Raw genomic sequence first — 26,632 nt, forward strand, 5'->3', positions numbered from 1 at the left:
TGCGATTCCACGATAACGATGCGATTCCACGATAGCGATGCGATTCCACGATAGCGATGCGATTCCACGATAGCGATGCGATTCCACGATAGCGATGCGATTCCACGATACTGATGCGATTCCACGATAGCGATGCGATTCCACGATAGCGATGCGATTCCACGATAGCGATGCGAGTTTCCACGGTAGCGATGCGAGTTTCCACGATAGCGAAGAGATTCCAAGATAGCGATGCGAGTTTCCACGATAGCGATGCGATTCCACGATAGCGATGCGATTCCACGATAGCGATGCGAGTTTCCACGATAGCGATGTGATTCCACGATAGAGTTGCGAGTTTCCACGATAGCGATACGATTCCACGATAGCGATGCGAGTTTCCACGATAACGATGCGATTTTCCACGATAACGATGCGATTTTCCACGATAACAATGCTAAAGGATGCTGGTCTACTTACTACATAGGTACCAGGACGAACCCTTTCTCCCCTAAGGGTCCACCCCAGTCCCGTGGGTGTGAGGGCAGTGACGATGCAACCTTGCCGCACCTCACACGGGTCGCCATGAGCAATGACCCGCCACACACCACTCCCCAACCACTGTCATGAAGTGAGCCCTTTTCTCCCCTAAAGGACCCCTCGTACTGTCAGTGTCTGGTGCATGGTGCATAGCGTGCCCTCATTCATGGCGAGTTGTTCAGCCCGGTGTCATCATAATCAAGGGACATGTACACACCCTCCACCAGACTCTATGGAAAGAACCCTTACTCCCCATAAGGACTCCCCCTCCGGGCAACATCTGATGAATGGTAGACATGATCTCTCGCTTATGGCGACCCCTTGCCTAGTGTGAGGCGCTGCAAGTGGACGACTACTACTGAAGCTTGAGGCCGCAAAGGAAAAGGAGGACCTGCTGCCCGGTCTTTGCCTTGGGCCCCAGGCTATACCTGACAGCCACCTTCTCCCCCCGTGCGGCGCCCAAGGCCGTCACGGCCCTCAACAAATTTTGGCCGAAACTTCTCAATCACTATTTAATTTTGGTCCGAATATAAAATCGTCGATTGCAAGTGAAAAAAGAGAGTGTTTGAAAAATGTGGAAGATTCAACTGATAATGAAACAAAGAGAGGAAGCTTCACGCCTTTGAGTATTTTGAGTGTACCTCGCATGTTTCTTGGACGTGAATGTGCGCACGTTCGTAAATGGGTAGAAGCAACAATCCAATGGCAGGTGCTTGTCAATGGAAAACTTTACAGGGTTACATAAATTTCTGCACAGGGAAGATAAGTGCATAGGTTTGCTTGTCTTATACAAGAACCGTCATTTATAGACAGCTTTTTGTTATGTTCTTTCGCTATTACAAAATTATTTATTTATATTTTCAATCACATCGCCGTGTAAATATTAATGTTTCAATTATATAAATATATAAGAAAATAAAGTAATGAAGGGGCCAAAATAAAACGAATAAAGGGATGAAGGGTTGGCGAGTGGATATGTTTGGAGTTCGGGGTAACAGGATGTAGTGGCGGTGGTGGCGGTGGTGGTGGTTTGCATAGATCAAAATTATATCCTAAATCCTGGCGTCTTTCACCTTTCGTCTTTCACAACGTACCAAACATACCAGACTTACACGAACGAGACAAACAACGATGGTGGCGTTAAGGTGGCCTGGAATAGACAGACACGCGACAGGGTTCAGTAGAAAAGGTTGGGGTCTGCCCCAACCCCAAAGGTCTGCCTTTGTTCTGAAATTAAATAAAAGACGCTGATTGCTGATTAATGAATCTGTTCCAACCATCTGCCACTCTGTTTGAAAACCCGTTTCTTCCTTGACCGTCATCCCATCACCTGCACCACTTTAACAGTCACTGGAGGATCGAATGTTACAAAGACACTCCATTCCCAGCGGCTCCTCTAAGTCAATATACATACCGGGATCTTCCATTCATTACAAACGAGTCTTGAGTCACTCAGATTTCTTCATCCACGGTGTTTGGTGAAGATCATCTCGGCCTTCACACTTCAGGTCAGGTCATGGAGTAGTGTCAATCGATAAAGGTAATGGTCCCCAAGAGGAAAATATCCAATGCAAATTAGTCCCGATGCGGTTAATTTCATGAAGTGGGTCAGTAAGAATCCCCTTTGGATAATTCCAGGCACTACAAATGTGTGAAGCCTAACGAAGCAGACCCTTGTGTTCATTTATCAGGAAGCAAAAGTTTATTACGCTTTGTTCACCACCCGATGGAAGCATTATACAGGAGTTCAGATGCGTTTAAATACTTTTCTATTTTTTATTATCAGCACGGCGGTTTGTGTATTCCCAACACCGTAAATAGTCAAGGTGGTAGCCAGTTTCCTCCCTTCGGTACCATTTGATTCTGAAACAAGCTAAGGTATGTCTGGCAGGCGGAGAGAGAGAGAGAGAGAGAGAGAGAGAGAGAGAGAGAGAGAGAGAGAGAGAGAGAGAGAGAGAGAGAGAGAGAGAGAGAGAGAGAACCAACATCTAAATGGACTGGAAGGTATTGAAGAGTGATGATGCAAGTCACTAAGGAACTCATTGGTACTGAGTAGACCAAACAAATAAAGGTACACTTGCTATGAAAATCCATCAAGAGAGTGAATGACGCGCCGCTCCACATACCAAGGAAACCACATCACCTTAACTGGCGTGGATTCTGTACCTTATATCTACACCAGACTGTCCTTATTCTCATACCTTTACCAGACTATCCTTACTCTCATCTTTTCACTGTTAATAACTTACTTCCCCATTAAGCGTCAGAGGAGTCAACGTTTTAGCGGCTAATCAAGGCAAGGTAAACAAGCGTAAACAAGGTGATCGTGGCCCAGGCAACTTAGATCATTTAGACGGGGTGGAATCAAAGGTATTTCGTCTTATCAACACATCTCTAACTGACCGTCTTCAGCCTCTTTCTCATCGCCGCAGTGCTCTATCTGTTGCTATTTTCTACCTATATTTTCACGCTAACTGCTCTTCTGTTCTTGCTAACTACTCATTTCTCCTCCTCCCGTGGCCTCGCTATACATAACGAGTAAACCTCCCAGTCAGGCGGTGGTGGGCTCACATACTAAACCTTGTCCCTTGAATTATAGTGCAATCATTGACCCATAGCCACGATGGATGGCGCGACGCAAATATTGAGAATGTCCACACGCCTCGGGACATGGGATGGGAAGTGGGGAGTGAGGAGAAGGCGACGCGGAGAAATATATTGCTGCCTTTGAGGTGTCTTGGTACTTCTCTTTTTGACAGCTGGAAATGAAAGCTTGACTTTGAGAGCTGTATTAGCGCTGAGTCTTAGTAATTATTCAGTAACATACACAACTCACTTTCATCGTATTTAACGCTTTCCCTTCATAAAAAGTCCTCTGATCTGCTAAGAATCTACCAATTATCAGGTTTTACAAGGTGAACGTCACCAGATCAGAGGACTTAAGACTAAGTTTAAAGGAGAATACAAACTACAGTAGGATTAAGAGCAGATTTTTCGACTTCTGACAACGAGAAGGCAAGGTGGACGTGTGGTGTGTGAGACAGGAGAGAGATGGGAATGTTGAAGCTCTACGTTGTGTTGATGGTGCACAGTGGATGGAGTGGTGGGAGGGACCGGATATTACAGGTGTGAATGGCTAGTATCAATAAATGCACGCTTTTGGAGTTGAGGCGCCTTTAGCAATTTCTCTCTCTCTCTCTCTCTCTCTCTCTCTCTCTCTCTCTCTCTCTCTCTCTCTCTCTCTCTCTCTCTCGTCAAGGTACTATCGCGGTCAGAATCCACGCTCACTTCCACTGTGTCATGTTTTCTCTCCGTCTCAAGTCTTCCGATCGGCTGACAATCTCTCTGTCAAAACGTGGCAATGGTCTGATTGTTAGCACATCACGGACTTACGACTCTAGGGATACATTCAACACAGTGCGCGTGAGTGATGTGTTACTCGATTATTGAGTCTCACTAAGCATTACCTTAGATAAAAGCAATGTTTGTTTTCCTTTCTTAATCTTAGGGATGCAAATGACGCGTCCTTACATTATGAGGAATTGTATGAGTTTTAATCGAAAACATGTAAGGCCCACACTTTCTTTTTCAATAACGCAATGGAATATTTACGAATATCTGTTACATCGAATAGTAAATCAGACGACTATGACGAACAATAAAGACGCGTGCATTTCAGGGTCACTGGGGGAGGCAAGCAAGCAGAGATAGAAAGACACACCGGTCACAAGACAGCCCCTGGACCTCAAAGCACACACCCCATTATCATGTGTGTGGTGTGTCAACAGTGACGTGCCTCAAAACACAAACCACTCAGGCGACCTCGCAGGCAGCTCGGCTATTTTGAGTCGCCGCTGTGAGGATGATAAAGTGCTTGAGGGAATGGCGATGCTAGAGATATTTGAGAGCTGCACTGTTTAGGTTCACTTTGGTGCTGATGATGCTGATGGTGGTTCTAATCTTGTTCTTGTCTTATTTATCATTATATCTATTAATTTATAATTTTGGTTTGGAAGTGCTGAGGTTTACACACACACACTTACACTTACACACACACACACACAGACACAGACACACACACACATACACACACACACACACACACACACACACACACACACGTTGCTTTCTCTCCCATGCATACAACCTCCATCACCCATTCTCTTTTAAATGGTGAACAGTTTGTGGCATATGATCTAACGCTGATGTATTTTTTTACAAACATTTGTGTCCTGATGTTTGAATATTGAGAAAACCATCACCGCTACCATCACCGCCACTACCATCATCGCCGCCATCACCACCACTAGCACCATCACCACCACCACCACCATCAGCACAGTCTCGATGGTGAAACGCGATGTAGTGCAGAACAAAACTACTATTAAGCTACAGACAACAGTAGCTGCGTTAAAAAAAAAAAAATATCGCAAACTTCAGACCAAAAGGAGCTAACTTAGTCTCCCTTTTGGATTTTTTTTTTTCAGTTTAACTTTTTTTTTCTAGAGAGAAGCGTATTAACAAGTTTTCCTTTTCCTTTTTTTCTTTTCTTTTTATCTTGTCTCCATTTCTGTACCCTTGCTCGGATTCCTTTACGCATAAAAGAAAAAAAAAAAAACAAGTCAGTAGTCACAGAAGCCTTGTTAATTTCCTGGCGCCACAACAACAGGGTCGAACTGTGCCGCTTCTTCAGGTCGCTAACACACAACAAATAATCTCCCTTCATCCATTCACCAGGCTCAAGTCCCTCATTGTGGGGAATATAATACAGTGGGGGGTGGAAGGGGGATGGGGTAGTCTCCTCTTATTTAGCCCTTAAAGTTTAATTAGACCAAACTTTATTAGTCTTTGTCAGCCTTCACAGTGCGTAAGGAATAATGGTGGCGGTATTCTTTGCCTCTCACGACAACGAGTGATAGATATGAGTAAAATGAAAATTACCTCAAGCTAAGAACTCAGTTACAAAAAAAAAAAAAAAATAACAATCTACAGCTTAGAATAAAACAAAATTACGAAAAGAGAGAGAGCAAATGAGGCTATGATTTGTATTGCTAGGCTTGTACGAACTCGGTGAACATGTACACACACACACACACACACACACAGAGAGAGAGAGAGAGAGAGAGAGAGAGAGAGAGAGAGAGAGAGAGAATAGTCACATGGACCAAAACAGCACAGAGACCAAAAGACGCACACCAGTAATCAGACAAACGCTCTACGACACAAAGGCAGAGGCGCGCCACCAGGTAATTGTATCAAGCGGGCCGGGTGTTGTTCAGCGGCCCGCCTTGCCCACCAGCACGCGTTAATGAGGTAAACAACAGACTCCAGACCCTTCCTCCTTGGCGTCATGGATAGAGAGAGAGAGAGAGAGAGAGAGAGAGAGAGAGAGAGAGAGAGAGAGAGAGGATGGGGTACGTGGGCTGGATCTAATATTGAAGGCAACGCAATTTCTCGCCAGCCAACAACAAATCAGGCAGATCTTCCAAACAGTTGCTTCTTGTATACCTATACCTCTCTCTCTCTCTCTCTCTCTCTCTCTCTCTCTCTCTCTCTCTCTCTCTCTCTCTCTCTCTCTCCCCCTAAGCGATTTTTCTAGGCAACTCATACACCTTCTAATCCAACGCCACCTCCTATTTTGTTCGTCTTAAGTGATTCGCTAGATATTTACGTATCTTTAAAAACCTGACTGTCATATTACTGCTGGCCAAAGATACCTAATGTGACTCAAAGGAATAAATAGATAAGGAACCTTTGAATATATATTATGTACATTATAATATTTGCAGGGCCTTTTTTATCCTTTTTTTCCTCAGGGTTTTTTTTTTTTTTTTTCTCTCAGCAGGACTTTTATTCTCAGTGGTTCTTTGCTCTCGGTAATTATTTTTCTCAGTGTGCCTTTTTCTATCTTTTCTCCCAGCTCTTGGCTAGCACCTGTCTTACGCAAGGTCCGCTTTTTTTTTTTTTTCACTTTGATCCCTTTCATGAGTTATAATAAAACAGCGTCAGTTTCGCATAGCATTTGGAAAGACAACAGTAACTGCTGCAAAACGAGGAACTGGTACAGCATTGTCTTTGAGTGTTTGTAGTTTAGTTTTTATTTAAAGAGAGCAGATACGAGCACGTCCACTCAAATGAAGTGATCACGGTTACTAGCTGCCGGAGTTAATGCCATCACTGAAACACAGTGATGGTGATTAGTTATGTGAAACACTATGAAAATGTGCGAAAAACAGGTGACTGTCAAATACATACAACTAATTTCGGTAAAAAAAGAAGAAAAAAAAAATACAGCATTTCTTCTCCCTTCTTTTTTCAGATAAAATATGAAAAGAAACCGAAAAAAGACAAGGAGCAAAAACAAATTACATTAATCTTAAATCTCACACAGCCTCAAACTGTCTGTGCAGGGACAGGGATTCGAACCTGAGCCGAGGTAATGACCATCACCACACCACCAAGCTGCTGATAATGAAGAATAAAAATAAAAGCTACATTATACACATACAAAATAATGAACAGCGAACAGGCAGACATATTACACTGTTATTCGACACCAATTCGATACCCCTAGCCATTGGGGTTGAAGGGAAAGTGCATCCAGCCACCCACACACAGCCAACTAACCGCCCACACCAAACCAACCAATCCTCAACACACAGCCAACCACCAGCCAACACCCAGCCAGCCCCCCTCCCCCCCACACCCAGACGTACTTATCAGCAGTCATCAAGTTGTCGCTGGACCAATTAACGCCCTCTCTCCCTCTTAGCTGTGACGTCACTGCGCAGGGGTTTGGAGGGGAGTTTCCTTTGTTATCTCCTTAGAGAGAGAGAGAGAGAGAGAGAGAGAGAGAGAGAGAGAGAGAGAGAGAGAGAGAGAGAGAGAGAGAGAGAGATGACGTAACCTACAATTTCCTGGACCTAGAGACGCCTCTAGCGTAGAGAAAGCAAGGGAGGATCAGGAGAAGGGATGACCTCACGTGTTATTCCCCACAGGCAGGGAGTGAAGAAAGGAGGAAAAAGTCTTGATGAATAAAAACTGCAACTGAACAAACTAATATATTTTTTTTCACATAGTCATCATCTATGTGGAATTTCCAAGTAGATACGAAAGAGCGAGAGTGAGAGAGAAGGCGGGGTGGGGAGGGGTGAAGTAAAAGGAAAATGTAGTAATTGAAACGGTAACACATCAACTCGAGCCATCTCTTCTCACGGAATCATGACTTGCGCGCCTCCACCAACCTCTGAATCCTTGTAAGTACGTCAGCACATTGCCACACCAGGATGCATTAACACTTCCACGTGCGGACAGTAGCTATAGATTACAGGTTTTCATTCTATCTTCTTGTATTATGCAGTGACTCTCTCTCTCTCTCTCTCTCTCTCTCTCTCTCATCTCTCTCTCTCTCCTCTCTCTCTCTCTCTCCTCTCTCTCTCTCTCTTCTCGTCTCTCCTCTCTCTCTCTCCTCTCTATCTCTCTCTCTCTCTAATACTAAAATCTGACAGCCTTAAGATTTGTTGCCGTTGAAAAATCCATTACAATAATGATAACAACAACAACAACAACAACACCAATAATAAAAATAAAAATAAGAAGAAGAAGAAGAAGAATCATCATCCTCATCATTATTACCCCTCTTTCTAATTTCACAGCCACTACAGAGGGACCACCACCACCACCACCACCACCACCACCACCACATTTTAAGGTTAACTACTGAGCAATTTCCTATGAATTTTTTGAGTGCGCAGTCAGTATTGCGAGACTAGGAAAGTTTAGGGAGGTGTGGGAAAGATAATACACAGGAGATTTCACACCAGTCAACAATCTCCATGCAAAAATATACAGTATGGTGAAACACGTGTGAGTATGTACATATGTGTGATATGTGCGTATGTATGTGCGCGCTGGTACGTACACTATACACACACACACACACACACACACACACACAGGCCAGGGTGAACGAAAATATCCAGAGAACTTCAGATACCCAAAGACTTAAAATGTTAATTCACAGAAAATTGTTATTGGGGCCCACTGTTATCCTTCTGATACTACTACTACTACTACTACTACTACAATAACCGCAACAACAACAATAACTAATACCATAAGAGAAATACGAAACACAGTTCTTAGAATTACGTAGTTTCTGCTAGCAGTACTTTTCTTAAAATAGTGTGTAAGGAGAGACTACAGGCAGAAAAAAACACGTAAACAAAGGAGAGGAGAGAGAGAGAGAGAAGAGAGAGAGAGAGAGAGAGAGAGAGAGAGAGAGAGAGAGAGAGAGAGAGACTCGCCGAAATGAGATTGAACATACACGTGACAGGCAGTGATTAGTGGACAAGTTACGTGAAGATTTTGTTGTCCTTCTCTGTTGCGTGACGAAACACACACACACACACACACACACACACACACATACACACTCTCTCTCTCTCTCTCTCTCTCTCTCTCTCTCTCTCTCTCTCTCTCTCTCTCTCTCTCTCTCTCTCTCTCTCTCTCTAAGGCCTCTCTCTCTTCACATTAGGCCAGATATTTTCCTTTTTCTTTCCCATTTCTTTCTTATCGATTACACATTTTCCGTTCATTATTCATGTTAATTCTATAATGTTCTCCTTCTAAGACTGTCATGGCTTCTCTTTAGGCCTCAGGAGACAGTCTGGTGCAAGCTTCCTGTTTGATTTCCAAAGACACCATCGACAGCAAAAGTGGTGGTAGAGTAGTTAAAAATTCCAAGTACCTGTTGTTGCATTTTGATCATTAACATCTTAGTGTAGTTAGTGAAATAAGTGGTTGCTTTTATTTTTCCTTGATATTCTTTTTCTTTATTCCTTTGACTGTTGTAGATTATTCCTTAGGTATGATGAAATATCGAGTTTTTGGATACAATCTCGAAAAAAAAAAACAAAAAAAAAACATGCTAGTAACTGCAAAACGATTTTCATTAGTAAAACACAAACTGATGCATGAATAGCGGCAAGGTAATGGTGACTTCAGGTGACTCAACAAGTGGAAATGAAAGGTGCGTTCGTCAATTAGAACTCTAGGTAAAAAAAAAAAAAAGAAAGGAAAAGAAAAAAAATCCTTTGGCGAGACTCGCAAGACGGATCCCAGCGTCTACTATTTAACCGCAACCGATCGAAATCACACGAGCCTTTGATGATTAAATATAGTGCAATTGCGGGAGAGGAACGTACTATATCCGGAGTGAAAGATAGTAAGCTGCTACGCATCCATGAGGTTTTAAAAGAGCTAAGGCCGTTAAGATAAGTACGACAAGCAGGAACACGGGCGAGGCCTTTGTAGATAACGTGACATTCTTGTTAAAATTCATTATTCAAGCTGAGAGAGGCAATGAAAAGGAGAGAAAGGGAAGATTAGACCAACCGATTATTGCGATTTCTTCTTAAACATTGCTAATATTCGCTACCTTGCCTTTTTTTCTTTTTCATTTATATCCACTTTTCACAAGCTCTCGAAAAAATAAAAAATAAAAAATCTTACATCCAATTAGCACATTTTTCTTTCTTAATAATAACTTGCAATAAATGTCAACTACAAGCCGAATGAATAGCTTACTTGAATGGTTCTCAGGTGAAAGACGACTGCAAGGAGAGCTGTATGCAAGTGTATAAATGGAAGAAGTACCCAGTTTTTCTTACTGATAGTTTGCAACGAATATTAACTATAAAATTATTCAAGGTTGATTCCGTAACTGAATGTGACTTTATAATGATTCTGAGGTGGAAGACAACTGGAAGAAAGAAAGGCTGTATGGATGTATATATCAAGTGCAGGAGGAGACAGAAAGTGGGTGGAGAGTCGAACCGGTAATGTAAAGATGGGAGACTGAGGAGATAGATGAAGAAGCAGCCTCAAAATAAATGTGATACAGGACAGCGGTCATTTTTAGCTTAACAATACAACTCCTTTTTGTAGTTTAATGTTACTTTACGTATTTCCTATGAGTGAGTAATGTTTATGTAAAGAAAAAATGTGGACTTGTGAATGGGACGGGAAGGTAGGGAAGGAGAGTGATGGAGAGGAAAGATAGGGGGATTAACAAAGACTGGGGCTGGGTGGTGGTGGTGGTGGTAGGAAAAGAAGACGAGGGGGAGAAGAACCAGTGACTCTTGTGTTTACTTAACTTGGTTAGAAGGAGGTGGTGTTCCCCGCCCAAGCTACACATACTCTCTCTCTCTCTCTCTCTCTCTCTCTCTCTCTCTCTCTCTCTCTCTCTTCTCATCTCTCTGCTTCTCTCTCTCTCTCTATCTATCTATCTCTCTCTCTAGCTCACACAATTTGCGTGTTCTGTGACAATGAAAGGAGAGAGTAACGAGATCCTTTCCTTCCCACAATGGATAGAAATTAAACACTAGACAGGGAGAAAATTGTGAAAAAAAAGGAAAAACTGACTAATGAGGCTGGTGGTGTCGATGAGGGTGGTGAGTGTGGTGATGGTGGTGGTGATCTCTTTCCCTTCCCCTGGGTCGAAACATCACACTAATTTTCATGAACATCACCAACATCACCACACACCACTACCACCACTACCACCACCACCTGCATAAACTTCCTTACGAGCCACACTAAAAATACACACACACGCACACACACACACACAACACACACACACAAAAAAAAAAAAAGGAGAAAAAAGTGGAAAGTCCTTATGATAATTTTTCTGGAGAATTAAGTGAGAGATGAGCCATTGTTTGTTCTGGATGACGAATTGTTTACACTCTTATTCTCTCTCTCTCTCTCTCTCTCCTCTCTCTCTCTCTCTCTCTCTCTCTCTCTCTTCTCTCTCTCTCTCTCTCTCTCTCTCTCTCTCTCTCTCTCTGTTTTTGTTCCATTATAATTCAAGTTCGTATCTTTACATTTCTTTTATTGCGTCATTTGTTCTGTTCAGGCTAATATAAATGAACACGAAATACAATGTTAAATCTCTTTACGTCCGTGTATTCCCCCTGATCATCTATAACCTATCAACTTATCATCTCGGACATGCCACCACCACCACCACCACCTTGTCACATCACACCACAATGTTTATCGGCGTTTTTTCCAGAAAGTCAAGAGAGAAAAATGTAAGGGTCATGCATTAAAAATAGCTACGGACTGTAATCCACGCAATCTGGCTGCCATGTTGTATCCCAGTCCCCCACACACAGGCTGCAGTGCTGTACCCGATTGTAAGATTTGCCAATTACGTCTTGAGTGAATATGCAAACACACTACAGTAGATGATTATGGAATTAAAATGAGGGAAGCCATAAAATGAGAGATGTGTGTGTGTGTGTGTGTGTGTGTGTGTGTGTGTGTGTGTGTGTGTGTGTGTGTGTGTGTATGACAAGAGTGCCAACAAGAGCCAAAGTTACATAAGGAGACAGGGAGCACGTGGCGTCTTCCAGGAAAGGGATGCGATGTGATGCTGGTGATCGAGGCAAGTAAGGGAGGGTTCAGGCAACACTCCCTTACGAACCTCATCACTAATGGACGACGATGACGATGACAACAACAACAACTACAACAACAACAACAACAACTACTACTACTACTACTACTACTACTACTACTACTACTACTACTACTACAAATTCAGCACCACCGCTATTAAGGGAATCATCTCCGGGGTTAACAGAAAGTAAATGGAGTCAGGTGGAGGAAAGGCAGCAGTGAGTGTGGTCTTAGCAACGCATCTAGTTAAGCAGTGAAGTCTCAAGGATGCATGTTTAAAAGATATCATAGGGATGCACAAAATAGCTGGAGCACCCAAGTGAAAGCATGTAAAGGAAGAGGGGAAGCTGTGAGTGTAGTCAAAATTAATATATTGATAAGGTATCTTGTCAAACACTTAAGTTACGAAAATACCGATTTCATGTCAGATAATAATAAAAAAAGGAGGGTATTTTAAGACATATGGAATAGGAAAACAATGTCACGTCACTATAAACGCAACTCTAAATGGTGAATATGTTAAGATGGATTTATTTCGGAGGCACCTAAAGTCAAGTCAGTACAGTCTTGAGATGAACATGTTGCACGTAAGGAATAAAGAAAAAAAAAAAAAATGGAGCATCATAAGAGAGAGAGAGAGAGAGAGAGGCGGAGACTGTCATATGTGTAAAGTATTCCTGGAGCAGCCACGCGAGTCTGCCTCACCACCCCTGCAGCACTAACACACCAGACAACACGGGTTTATTCACGCCTCAGCCTTAACCCAAAGAAACATCTCGCTCTGTCTTTTTTTTGCTCCGCCAGGTGTTTGTCGCCACTCACTCACCCCCAGAACCTAACCTGCTACATAGGCCACTAAAGGGTAAAGGGAAAGATGAATATGGAGGGTTTCCAAGGACAACAATAAATTATGAAGGTTAGGAACATAAAACTTACAAGGGAAACGATTGCATAAGAAAAAAAAAATGAACCTCACTTTGAAGATATCAACAAACAAAGCTGAGATTCCCTTCTGCGGGCAGGTGGCTTGTAGCAATAACAACAACAACAACAACAACAAAAAAAACAACAACAACAACAACAACAACAACAACAACAACAACAACAGCAGCAGCAACAGCAACAGCAACAACAACATTTTTTATAGTTTTATTTATTTTATTTTGTTCATTGCATTTTCCCATGGGCCGATTTCCTTCATGCATAAATCTCTCTCTCTCGTCTCTCTCTCTCTCTCTCGCTCTCTCCTCTCTCACTCTCTCTCTCTCTCTCGCTCTCATCTCTCTCTCTCTCTCTCTCTCTTTTAGGCCACACTTAAATTGCGTGTATACTAACAATGAGAGAGAGAGAGAGAGAGAGAGAGAGAGAGAGAGAGAGAGAGAGAGAGAGAGAGAGAGAGAGAGAGAGAGAGAGAGCAACGCACTGCCTTCTCTACAAAAGAAATTAAATCCTAAACAATGGAGACAATGATGAGAACAAAGGAAGGAACTGAGTAATGATAATGATGATGATGATGACGACGATGACCATGACGATGACGATGATGATGATGACGATGACAGTTTCCTCTCTCTCTCTCTCTCTCTCTCTCTCTCTCTCTCTCTCTCTCTCTCTCTCTCTCTCTCTCTCTCTCTCTCTCTCTGGCATCCATTTGCATCGAGGTCTGCAAGAATGAAGAAAAAGTGACAGACAAAAACAAAAAAAAAAGCAACAAGAAAGATCCTCACTCTAATGGCAGTATCCGGTCCAACTGACACCGCCAATAAATATTTACCCCGCTGAACTGTGGCGAAGGGAGGTGAAGGGGTGGATAAGCGTGTATCTCTAGCTCTCCTACTGATTATATTCTGAAACGCTTCTACGCTGCACTTCCACTACATTCAAAAAGGTCGAGTTGAAAATACACGGGTTTTTAAGAGTTTTTTTTTACGTTTCTAGTGACAGAATAACAAGGTTTCTACATTATTAACAGGAGAGCCTGGCTTATCATCTCCGTGGCCTTAAAATTTTGTCGTAGTGAGAGAGCAAAAGAGAACAAAGCGAGCAGATTTGAAGTTACACGTGCTTTTTTTTTTTTTTTATAGTGTTTTTACGGTTCTAGAAAAAGATTAACAACATTTCTACGTTACTGACAGAAGAACAGTCTTGAGAATCCGGCTAGTCATCTCTGTGGCCTTGGAAAATAGTCGTGGCGAGAGAGCTAAGCGTTTTTGAATACGTGTGAAGAGATGGTAAGCTTGCATCTGTAACTCTCCTGTGTACCGTGTGAAGGGGGTGTAAGCTTGTACGAGTCTCTTATCCTCTGTACCGTGTTTCTCTTTTTCCCTTGCCTTCGTCCTTCCCCTTGCAATGACATACTTATGATCTGTCTGCTGCGGTGCCTAGGTTTACTGTTTCCACCTTGTACATGACGAATGGAAGGTGTGTTAGTTTCTTTTACAATCTTTTATCTTCCTATATTCCTTGTTCTTCAGCTCTCGATCTTTCTTACATAACTTTGATTTTTGTTTCTTTTTTTTATTTTATTCTTTCAATCGCGTTTTCTTCTTGTATGATCATCCTTTATCCTATTCCTTCTTCTGTCTTTCTCTATTTTCCTTTTCTTTCTAAATTCCTTCCTCCATAATTCCTTCCTCTTCCTTCGCCTATGATCCGCAACCTTTAGTATACCCCCATATATCTTTCCTATCTGCCCCTGTATTCTTTGTGATCCCCTGTCTTTCTTTTATCGTCCTTCATCTTTCCTATACCATCTCTCTTTCTCTATATTCCCCTATAGTATTCCACCCACGCCCTCCTCTTTTTCTTTATGACAATGATTCACAAACTGCGGGTCTTTTACTACTTTCAAAAGGCTCGAGTTGAAATTACACGGGTTTTTAAGAGTTTTTACGTTTCCAGTGACAGAATAACAAGGTTTCTACATTATAAACGGGAGAAACAGCCTTGAGAACCCGGCTAATCATCTCTGTGGCCTCGGGAATCATAGGCCTTTTCTGGGGGTCATGGATGGTCCAACTTGTATCAAAAAAGCAGATACATCCTTCTCGTTAAAATACATGATTAAATCAGTATTTTTTTTTATGAACACCAATAAACACTTTTTTTATGGCTCTCTCTGCTGTGATTAATCTTTAAAATGTATCTGCGCTATTGAAAATTAGTACGTTTTTAGAAGGCTTATAAAGAGAGAAGGAGGGGCGGGGGTCATGGTAGGTTTGGTACTACTAAAAGGGATTACATACTGGAAGAGTTTGGGAAACACTGCTCTATGACATTATCCCTCTTCACACGCGTCACACATCTCATCCCACACATACACACACACACACACACACACACACATACACTACGCTCCGTGTTCATTAATCTGGCAGCCTCTATAATTAACGAGAGACGGTGAAGACTGAGGCGTAAAAAGCTGCTGTGTGTTTTTCCCATCAAGCCAGCAGACGTCAGACGGGGTGGTGATTGCGTAGTGAAATCAAAGAAGGTGGAGTGGTTTCCTTGGTGAGATTGGATGGTGTTGAGGCGAAGGGGAGTGATTGAGGGCTACGTGTGTGTCAGTGATGTGTGTGTGTGTGTGTGTGTGTGTGCTGGTTGGTTGGCTGGAGGCATGGTGAGGGTTCTCTTTTCATTGGTGCAGTGATTTGCGTAATTACTGTTTGGTGTTATGAGAGGTAGGGGGATTGAGGCCGTGAATGAAGGGATGATTACCGCCCGTTAGGTAGTTATTAAGGGATTTTCTCTCTCTCTCTCTCTCTCTCTCTCTCTCTCTCTCTCTCTCTCTCTCTCTCTCTCTCTCTCTCTCTCTCTCTCTCATGCACGAAACGCCACGCTGCAACTGATCGCCTTTCAATAGGACAGCTGGAAAACATACAGGGATGGTTGTGACTACAGTAAGGGAATGTTATGGGGATTTATGTCTTGGTTATTTATTGATTTCCTTATGTAAGAGGGACACTGGCCTAGGGTAACGAAAAGAATGATTTTAAAGACCCAATGATGGTGTTAGTCGTTTAAAAGAAGGCCAAAAGCAAAGTTTAATTGGTGTTGATTGAGCTGAGACGCCGTAATTGCCAGCGTCTCTCAAGGCTTTCTGCATCCAGGTCCATCATGAATAACGTTAATGGATTTGTCAAGTAAGGGCGCCGTGGAGGTACGCGCAAACACCTACAACACACTGACAAGACTCCGCACATGATCCAAACACCTCTGAGCGCGTCTCACTTGACTTATTCAGCTTAGTGTCAAACTCCGTAAGCTTAACTTTCTGCGCTTAACCTCAGCTACTTAGGTGTGTGCGTGCGTGTGTGTGTGTGTGTGTGTGTGTGTGTGTGTGTGTGTGTGAAGAAAAGTTTATTATTTTTTTATATTAAGTGTGATAGTGAATCTGATCTACTTCTTTCAAACTGTATAGACAGGAAATTATCAATACCTGTTATCAACACGCTTATCAATGAGCGAAACGTTTGTTGTTAATGAATGCTGACGTGTTCCGATACAAGGTTGCGATATTTTGTTTTGCTAATCTTTTATTTGTTATCACGTCCTTGCGTCACTGGGCTGGTTTTACTGCGGAAACAGACCACATGAACCCTACACCACCAATGTCACTGAATTCCCCTTGAGTGACCTTGCTTTAGACCGGGGATCGGGGCGGGAGGGAGGGAGGGAGGGAGGACAGTTCTATAAGACGCACTCTTCGTCGAACTTCTCTGTACGTTCGTCGGACACCTCGTGGGAAAATCAAAGTTTCATTGAGCCACATAGATATTTCGTCATAGTGGGAGAGCTGCAGTCATCATTCAGGACGCGTGAGTAACCCACCCCCGCAACTCTCTCTCTCTCTCTCTCTCTCTCTCTCTCTCTCTCTCTCTCTCTCTTTCCACGTAAAATCATAGATTTTTCTGTATAGTTACAAATGTTTTAGAGATACTTATACAGAATTAAAAGAAAATATTTCATTAAATTACGAGAAATGACGACGACGACAACAACAAGGACGACGAGAAACGCATAATAATGATAAAATTATTATTTTTTTTATGTAGGAAGGACACTGGCCAAGGGCAACAAAAATCCAACAAAAAAAAATGCCCACTGAAATGCCAGTCCCATAAAAGGGTCCAAAGCGGTAGTCAAAAATTGAAGATAAGTGTCTTGAAACCTCCCTCTTGAAGGAATTCAAGTCATAGGAAGGTGGAAATACAAAAGCAGGCAGGGAGTTCCGGAGTTTACCAGAGAAAGGGATGAATGATTGAAAATATTGGTTAACTCTTGCGTTAGAGAGGTGGACAGAATAGGGGTGAGAGAAAGAAGAAAGTCTTGTGCAGCGAGGCCGCGGGAGGAGGGGAGGCATGCAGTTAGCAAGATCAGAAGAGCAGTTAGCATGAAAATAGCGGTAGAAAACAGCTAGAGATGCAACATCGCGGCGGTGAGAGAGAGGCTGAAGACAGTTTGAGGAGTTAATGAGACGAAAAGGTTTTGATTCCACCCTGTCTAAAAAAGCATATATATATATATATATATATATATATATATATATATATATATATATATATATATATATATATATATATATATATATATATATATATATATATATATATATACAAACATACACATTTGAGTTTTGATTCCCATAAGCAAGCAATGCTCATTCACACGCCGCCTCATGTTGCGATGACGCAATGTGAAGCGTGACTTTCTGAGGCTTCTTCTTAATGTTTCTTCACTTTACGTCAGTGTGTGTGTGAGAAAGAGAGAGAGAGAGAGAGAGAGAGAGAGAGAGAGAGAGAGAGAGAGAGAGAGAGAGAGAGAGAGAGAGAGAGAGAGAGAGAGAGAGATAGAGAACACATATCATCAGTACTTTTCCAGTATAATGGATATCCCCCACACGCCATTCTTAGTTATGTTACTACTGATTTTTGTATATTAAGATGGAGAGAGAGAGAGAGAGAGAGAGAGAGAGAGAGAGAGAGAGAGAGAGAGAGAGAGAGCACCATGATGCGCACCATGAAGACCATATAGAGGAGAGCTTCACATGTGATGTCTGTCTCACTGCAGGTGGACAAAGTCCCTATGCATATCGACTAACGACTCTGCACCCTTGGCTAAACCACACACACACTCCTGGTCGAGATTTTTGTTGTCAACATGAATTATACTCAGTTATCTAGACATTGGTATGCCGAATCCGTGGCTTATTATGATTTTTATCATCAGTATTAGACGAGGCTTTCATCCAAGACAAAAAGACCAAGCAGAGAGGCGTCAGACAAGCAGAAGGCACGTTAACCACTAACTGATGCAAGATACCATGCGGACTTAGTTTAATAGGATACCTGTGAGCAATGAAATAACTAAATCATATCATAGACTTGATACATTTCATAAAATCTACTTAATTCTCGGGCTGCTCTTCTTTCTGGTGAAAAGGAGGAGGAGGAGGGTAAGTCAGATGGATGTTGGCGCTTCTGACTCGAGTCTCGGCTCAACTACCAACAGTTCAACCCCTTCATAAGTGTTTTATTTGTTTATTTCATTTATCTATTTATTTTATTTCAAAGGTGCATATAAACCTAACCAGGTGATACTATAATCTTATAACACTGGGACATAGTCCAGCCCAAATATCTTTACAGGTAAAGGCAAAGCTGAGGCATACGCTACTGCTGTGCGTGGCCTTGACGCTTATCCCCTATGGTGAACAATAATATCCCTTGTCCCGGGACAACTGTGACATCCGGTTTCCACAGTTTTACCTTTCCCAGGCACACACCTATCGACCACTTTGAAGGAAGAATGCACAACTTGATGTGTCGTGCGACGCCCACTGCCATCATAGCACGCTAGCCTATGCACCATACTCCAGCTACGTATTCTATTTTCAGAATAAAAGGTAAAAATATAAGATGCGAAACATTGTGCTTAATCACATGATGCCAACAATGGCAATGCTTGGTGACCGATGTTCTCTTCCTCATGTACATAAAATGAGCGCGGGCTGATTTAATCAAATCTACTTAAAAACACATGACCCGAAAAAATGCCTGCATTTTCAAGCACGGCGTCGCCTCATTTTCGAGTTTTAAAGCATGATCGGAACTGACAAATAAATATATCCGTGGATTTCTTCAGTATAATAATTTTCCTTCTTAATAATTATACAAGTAATAAGTCAACATTCTGATTCACGGTTGTTCATAAAGGCCTCAGGGCTGCATTCCCCAACACGCACTCCTTAACATCTCATTGGTGAAAGTCATTACTGAACTAGTGGTATTTGCCCCCGCTATGTACAGTCAATAACAATATTGTTATTTGGTGACAACAGTAGTCACAGTACAGCCTATCACCAGAAGACCAACGCGACAATAACAACGGTAGTTCTCAACAAGGATTCTATACTATCTTTTACGTTCTTTGGTTCTGAACGAGAGACCACCGGTCAACACAGCTGCTCAGAATCCTCGGTCTGAATGAAACCGATTCGTTTTATTCATTCCTCTTAACATTACGGTACGGTGTATCATTTGATAAACTTCCTTTGCCACGATATTCTGTTACTAGGCAGGAGTACACAACAAAAGTTCCCTCAACTGATGCACACATACTCAATCACCATTCCCACACCGTACGACCTTTAACCAACACTGCAACACTCACTGAGCTGTCCAAGGCCGGCCAGAGGAGAGATGGAATAACCTGCGGCTGAGTATGATACCCGAGGTGTTACTAGTCAACCAGCAGCAACACTGGTACCCGCGCGCCCCTCACGACACCTGCACCCCGACTAGACTGGCACCGCGTCACTGCTTCGCTTGCCTCACTCACAGCGAGCCACCCTGCGTCCTACTCTCCGTTTTCACTCATCAGAAAGACAGACCTAAGTGAGGACTCATATATATATATATATATATATATATATATATATATATATATATATATATATATATATATATATATATATATATATATATATATATATATATATATATATATATATATTCTTTTTTTTTTTTTTTTTTTTTTTTGTACGTACATGTTTATAGAGATTTCATACCTTAGCAGTGAATTTTTAGTATCGTAGTGAAAGGGTTAGTCATGCCATGCCTGATATCTGTTCTTAGTCCGCTGGTGGCACATCGATGCTACATGCTTACTTTCATCGCAAACCAAATTCTGGCTTTTTAACCGTGCTTTACTAGATAATAGTTCCTTCATCTATTGATGACATAACGATTTTTTTTTCTTTTTGACCACTTACGAATTCAAAAGCTGAAAACCAGGACAACGTTCATATTTTTGTAATTGATATATGCTGTTTTTATTTGTGTTAAGATAGAAACGAAAATTAAGTACATAAAGTAGGGCAGCAAAATATGTAGATATAAAATATCATGTGGCCGAGTGGATCAAGCGCACCACGCTCAAGTAATCTGACCACAGATTGGCACAACATGTAAGGACCAAGACAGCATTAATGTAGGAATAAGACTGATGGGTTGCGTGCAAACGGAAGGCTGCCTGTAAAATGGAAGGACAGTGTGCTGCGGTTTGAGCGAAATACTGAGAGAAGGATATGAGGATGTGTGGACAACAGAATGTAATGCACCCACTCCCTAGTAGTAGTTCTCATGAACTGAATCATATATAAAATAAATACATGTTGGCGTTTACCACCTGATGACAATGACATAACCTTTGCAGTCTTGTCCTATGCCTCTCTTGGTGGCCACCACAGTAAAATAAGGCATCCAAGATATATAAAAAAAATAAATAAATAAATAAATAAAATAATAAATAAACAAATAAATGGTAAGCCAACAAATATACTGTTGCATTTCACATAAAACTCCATGTCATTTATACCTTTCAAATCAGAAAAGATACTGTGCATTTCTGATCTACAAGCTAGAATCCTATCTAGGCAAAGAAAATAAATGCAGAATAAATAAAACCCTTGGACTGATGATGAATTTACTCACACAGGAAAGTACAACCGACTAGCTTTCTTGCTCCACAGGCACTTACTTTTATTCCACAGATTTCCTAAAGAGGATTTGCACATCACAATCACTAAGGAACTTGCTCTATTTCACTGTTTAACAATCTGAGATTGAACATTATTTATTGACCAAAAGTTTCAAGTAGTGGACTCAAGGCCTCAGATATTCTTAATTTGTATCTTTTTAATATATTGAGCAGACTGCTTTATAACCCTAGTACCTAATGACAAAATATTTTCTGTCTACTGTCTATACTTCATCATGTACCACCTTTCATCATGATAACTTTCTTCACTAGTATGAAATGGCTATACTGGTATTAACTTCCTACATGATCATTTATTGCACTTGTATCACATCATTCTGCAAATAAGGTAAGGTATTGTTTACACTTTAACTTAGTTAACAGCTCACTACAAACAGTCAACCCCCCCCTAAACTATACTGAAAACACATACAAAGAATCATAGTAAAGAAACTACTGGAGTGGATCAGGCAAGACTCCAGAAGCACCAAGGAAATTCCACAAACACCACTCTGCACATACTTAATTCTAATCACCACCACTTTAGCCTACACTGACTCACAACCAATAGGGAATATTTAAAGACTGATATGCTTAAGTATAAATAGAAATAAATATAATTTTGATAGCTCTCTGCTTAAAACATACATAAAATAGAAATTATTGCACTGAGAATGTATTGGGAGGAAAAATAACACTAATGCAGATTGTTTTCAATCAGCAAGAGCAGTTGCCTCCCTCCTCCTCAGCAAGCGTGGCTCATGCATTGCAGAGTGCCTTATAAAAATATTTTGCTTTCATCATACCACACACAGGAACTTGAATTGGTTATGATTCCACAAAATAAATGCTTGCTGAATTTTCATTAAAAAACATACTGAATACAATGTTTAGAAACCTGTGTACACTATCATAAAAAGGCCTACTTTCTTTAACTCAAGCTTTATGGCTATGCCACAAAACCTAAAAGTTGGCTCACCTCTGATGTAAAAATTCTCTCAAAAAAAAAAAGCCTACTAAGTTTACCAAAATTTTGGTTACTAAAATTAGAAAGTATACAACAAAACTTCTCAGTATTGGAATACATGTAGCAAAAAAAACTTCCTGTACTGTTAGAGCCTTCAGCTTATCTTTGGTTACCTCTGCCAATTAGCACTGTTTATGTCTCAAGTCAGTGAGCAGTATGACAAGGGTAATAAACATATCTACTACCTATCCCGTAAGTGGTAGACAGTTCACACATGTTTTAACTTATGAAGATGGCCACAACTGTGAGCATAGTTAACACTAACCTCCCATCACAGGGATTAAAATTATGCAGACACAATTTCCATAATCTGATATAGAACCTCAAATTTCAACACTTAATTTTTAACATCTGATGACTAATCATATCTACTACAGTAATGGAAAATCATAATTTTTTTTTCTTGAAATAAATTTGAATGGACTCTGCTTCCACTAAACTTAATTAAAATACTGAAAATCCCAATAATTTATGTTATAAAGGTATAGGGAGATAGCATGACTAATTTCCACTGCCTCAGTGCTAGCTTCCCTCCCCAGACCAGCATCCTCTATAAGAAACTACTTATGTAATCCAGAGGAAACAAGGCGTGATCAAGGTAGGAAACAAATGTCTGCATAAAGAAAACTGACCATACTTATATTAGTCATTATAACTAAGTTAATATTTACTTTTAAATTTAATTCTTCTATTTTTTTCTATAATGCCATCATCCCAGCAGAGTACATGCAAATCTCTGCCTTGAAGATGAGGAATTACTTTTTTTTTTCACACCTCTCTCTCTCCCTTTCACTGTCTTCACACCATAAGGTGAAAAATCAATAATTTAATAACAGTGTTCTATCACCAGAGTGACCATAGCTTTACTTAATATAGATAATCTTATAACAATGCAAGGGGTGGCTATGTAGTACCCATTGCCTCAATACATCTAATTCTTCAAACTCTGAAAACCCTTAATGTAAAGTGGGAGAAAAAAAAAAAAAAAAAAAAAAAAAAAAAAAAAGGAGCTTTCATAGGCTTAATGGAAAATGATAAAACAATCAACAGAGTATCACATTACAGATATGAGCAAATTGTAACAGCTCCTGGTGGCCCAAGCACCTATAAACATGTATAATATGCTGTAAACAATGCAAGAAGAAAGATCAAGGGTGATTCACATTAGGCCAAGAGTGACAGGAGGACAAAAGGGGAAGACTTTGGCACAATCACTAAAGCCACAATACATTTACCTTTGGACACAACCACAGATCTCTGGTTCTGAAAGCACTTATGATAATGAACACAATCAAAACATTTATCCATAGGTAACTTCTGCCACCTTCATACCTTCCACTTGTCACTTTTGCTATAGAATTCCTCAAGTATCTCATTACATTTTCAATATTCACTTACAAAAGAACAATTGCATATACAGCTTTTCATGATGCATTCACATTTGCAATGGCATCACTTATTTCTTCAGGGTCAGGGAGAGGAGTTGGGGGAGGGGTCATGGGTACTGTTGTGCATTGCTCTTCTTGCTCAACTGATCTGGCTAAACTGACCCCACCACCACCACTAGAACCAAAACCTTTCTGGGGAGGCACAGTCTGAGAGTAGCCTGGAGCAACTGGTTTGGGAAACTTGCAGGGAGACATTGTTGCAAGTGAAAAGCTAGAAAGAGATGTCTTAGGATGCTCCATTTTCTTCTGCTCTGATTGCTGCTTATAAACCATTTCTGGACTGGAGTAATATGGTGATGTGTGAAATGCTTGATTGTAATAGGGACGGTTCCTGCTGTAGCTCGTGTCCATGTGACCACCCCTGCCAGACTTGGAACCTGGGATGTTGTTGCTGGCTGGACTGTGCACTTCTCTAAAATCAAAAGTCATAACCTGGGGACTGGTGGTGGCACTGTGCCTCTCATTCTGGGGTGTGAAGGTCAGAGCAGTGTGAGGGAGGCAACTATCTGTAGGTTTAGCTTGTGCTGCCATGTTTGAAGTATTATTTGGAGTAGAATGCATTGGTGTTGAAGGGGACTGTGACACTGGCCACTGCATCACTACAGGAGCTGCCCAATTGTAATACGGTGCTGCTGACCCACTGTACCGCCAATATGGCATTACCATCATGTGCTGCTGGTTGGCATACCCATAACCTGTCTGATCAAGTCCAATCCCTGCATGTGAGGTTGGGCAAGACTCTCTGCTCACCACTGGGGATGGAGCACTCATAGGGCTGCTGGTCCTGTTGCTTAGAGTTGTTTTGGTGAGGGTGCCACTAGTGCTATTGCTTCTACTAATACTAGTAGCAACTGGACATAAACTATCATCTTTTGCTTGAGCTGCCAAGGGCCTGCCATCAGGTGTCTTGGAGGAAGTTTCCACTGTCTGTTGATCCCGTGGTGGAGGTCGTGACTGAGAGAAAGGAGGAGGCTGGGTTCCACTGTAGGTAGGATTGCTGTGGGGAGAATACATTGGCTGGGGCAACAAAAGAGTTTGATTCATGTTGTGACTGAAACCGGGTGAGGTGTTCCTGAGGCTGTGTGGCTGTGAGTGAGGAAGAATCAGTGGCCAGCCAATGGGTGTCCACGACTGGGGTGTTATGTGAGCTGTCTGGAGATGCCTGGGGTTGCCATAGTGGTATGGTGTTCTGCCACTGTACTGATGTGGGTATACTGCAGGATGGCCACCATATGGCCTCCATGTAGTTTCTTTGCCAACTGTTGCTGGCATCCAACCACCCCAAGTAGCTGTCTTGTTGGAATGAATGTTGCTGCCAGCTCTGGGAACATCTGTGCTGCATTCCACACTGTGGAACATCTGGCTCATATTTCCAGACTGATTCCCATTCCTTTCCAATGTCCGGTTCATCATTCTGTTGCAGCCATGATCCTGTTCAATCGTATTTACTCCAACCTCCTCTAATGTCTTCTTTGTTACACCACTGTTCCTTGGTACCTTTGGATAGGGAGAACCATTCATGATGTTGCTGCAGCTGCCAATAACAGCGGTGGTGGTCTTGCTGCTGCTGCTGCTGCTGGTTACGCAGCTGTGGCTGGAAGACACTGGGTGAGATGTTGGAGAGGGAATTGAAGAAACACCATTGCTTCTTCCACCCACATTGCTATCCTGCCAAAGAGTTCACATCATAAACATATAGAAATTTTGAGGCTCATCACAGAAAAAAGATTAAAGGATTAAGGAAGGTTTAGACTGGCAAAAATTACACTGAATTTAAGAAACAGTAATGGAAATCAATATTGAAGGGTTTTAAAGAAATATTAATACAGTAATAGTGAATGCTGTATAAAACATTCTTCAGTTATGAACACGACTGCCAAGACAATATGGCAATTGACTTGTAGCAATGATCTTCCCGGACTATAGTTCAAACCCCACTGCCATCATGGTGTTTGAAAGGGCACTGACCATACAGCTCAACTCATTATGTTTGTCAATCCAGTTAAGTATAGGAGCAGTAATACAACAAAATGAACCTTTCACAATTGACAAGAGAGTGGTAAGCTCTAAGGCCTGTTGGTTCTGGCTGAAGATTGGGAGATTTAGCTACTGCAACAGCAGCACCTTGACACAGCCTTGTCTACAATTTCTGTTTGAGGTCTGATCTCTTGTTTTCTAGAATATAATTTTTTTTTTAACTTTCTTCCTCATTTCTCCCAAAAACTCTAGAGTACATCTTTTGTTATTGCAATGTTAATGTCAAAAAGGAGCTCCCCAGTAACCCAATCCTCATTTTCAATATAAAGTTAATTTATCCACCTGTGTCTTCTGGTCTTCACCTCTCCTCTTATCCTTGTTTCCAGTCCATTCACTTTCTCTTGAACCAAGCTGGTGCAGGTAAATAAAACGTGTGCAGGTGTTGCATGATGCACTTGACTGCTGAGGTGAGTGTCTCAGCATTCATGCACATCATGCAACACTAACTATTACTGCACAGGTTACACCAAGTTAGGTCTGGCTCAACTTCATTTAGTTGGTGGCTGTTAGGTTTGGCTCAACTTAATTCATGGTGCCAGCTTACAAAAATTCTTCAGATATCACCTTATGGACCATTTTTTAACTTAATATTTTGTAGCCTTGTGGACTTTTCTCACTTACAGAATGCCAACTTAGGAAGGTAGGGAGGTTTTAGAGTATTGCCCAAAATTAAGGAGAAACAGAGCAAGGAGTGTGGAGAGGCCTCTGCACTAAGTGGGAGATAGGACCAATCACCAACAATGTTACAAGACTCACCATCCAATCATCAGAGGTCACAAAAGTAGCTTAACTCCAATTGAAAACTAGGAGTGAGTGGATTATAGTTACACACACAATTATGAGCACAACAAATTCTATAATTAAAGCAAATAAAAAGTATTCTACCTACTTTCAATATGCCATACTCACAATCCCCTTCAAGCTGAGATAGCGAGACAGTGCATACATTCATAAACAAATTCACAAATATCCTCTCATCTTAGACATTGTCTAAAAGACAATCTTCAACTTTACTTAAGGATTTTGTGCTGAAGATACTAACACACACACACACACACACACACCAGATCTTACATGAATATGAAAATAGTTA

The 26,632-nt window shown here is 41.4% G+C and overlaps 2 protein-coding genes across 5 annotated transcripts in view; both read right to left on the reverse strand.

Annotated features, from left to right (window-relative positions):
* Nucleotides 1-19,809, reverse strand: part of LOC135108765 (cadherin EGF LAG seven-pass G-type receptor 1-like) — a 40,231-nt gene extending 20,422 nt beyond the window's left edge. For both annotated transcript variants that reach the window (XM_064019833.1, XM_064019832.1), the window contains exon 1: nt 19,660-19,809. The gene's annotated coding sequence lies outside the window, so the exon portion shown is untranslated. The remainder of the gene's footprint in view (nt 1-19,659) is intronic.
* Nucleotides 19,810-20,960: 1,151 nt separating this feature from the next.
* LOC135108834 (uncharacterized) overlaps nt 20,961-26,632 on the reverse strand; it is a 31,720-nt gene continuing 26,048 nt past the window's right edge. For all 3 annotated transcript variants that reach the window (XM_064019838.1, XM_064019837.1, XM_064019840.1), the window contains exon 8: nt 20,961-25,170. In XM_064019838.1, coding sequence (XP_063875908.1) covers nt 23,479-25,170 — 1,692 coding nt within the window. In that variant the 3' untranslated portion in view covers nt 20,961-23,478. The remainder of the gene's footprint in view (nt 25,171-26,632) is intronic.

This window comes from Scylla paramamosain, chromosome 2 (genome assembly GCF_035594125.1).
Source record: "Scylla paramamosain isolate STU-SP2022 chromosome 2, ASM3559412v1, whole genome shotgun sequence".
Classification (NCBI taxonomy): domain Eukaryota; kingdom Metazoa; phylum Arthropoda; class Malacostraca; order Decapoda; family Portunidae; genus Scylla; species Scylla paramamosain.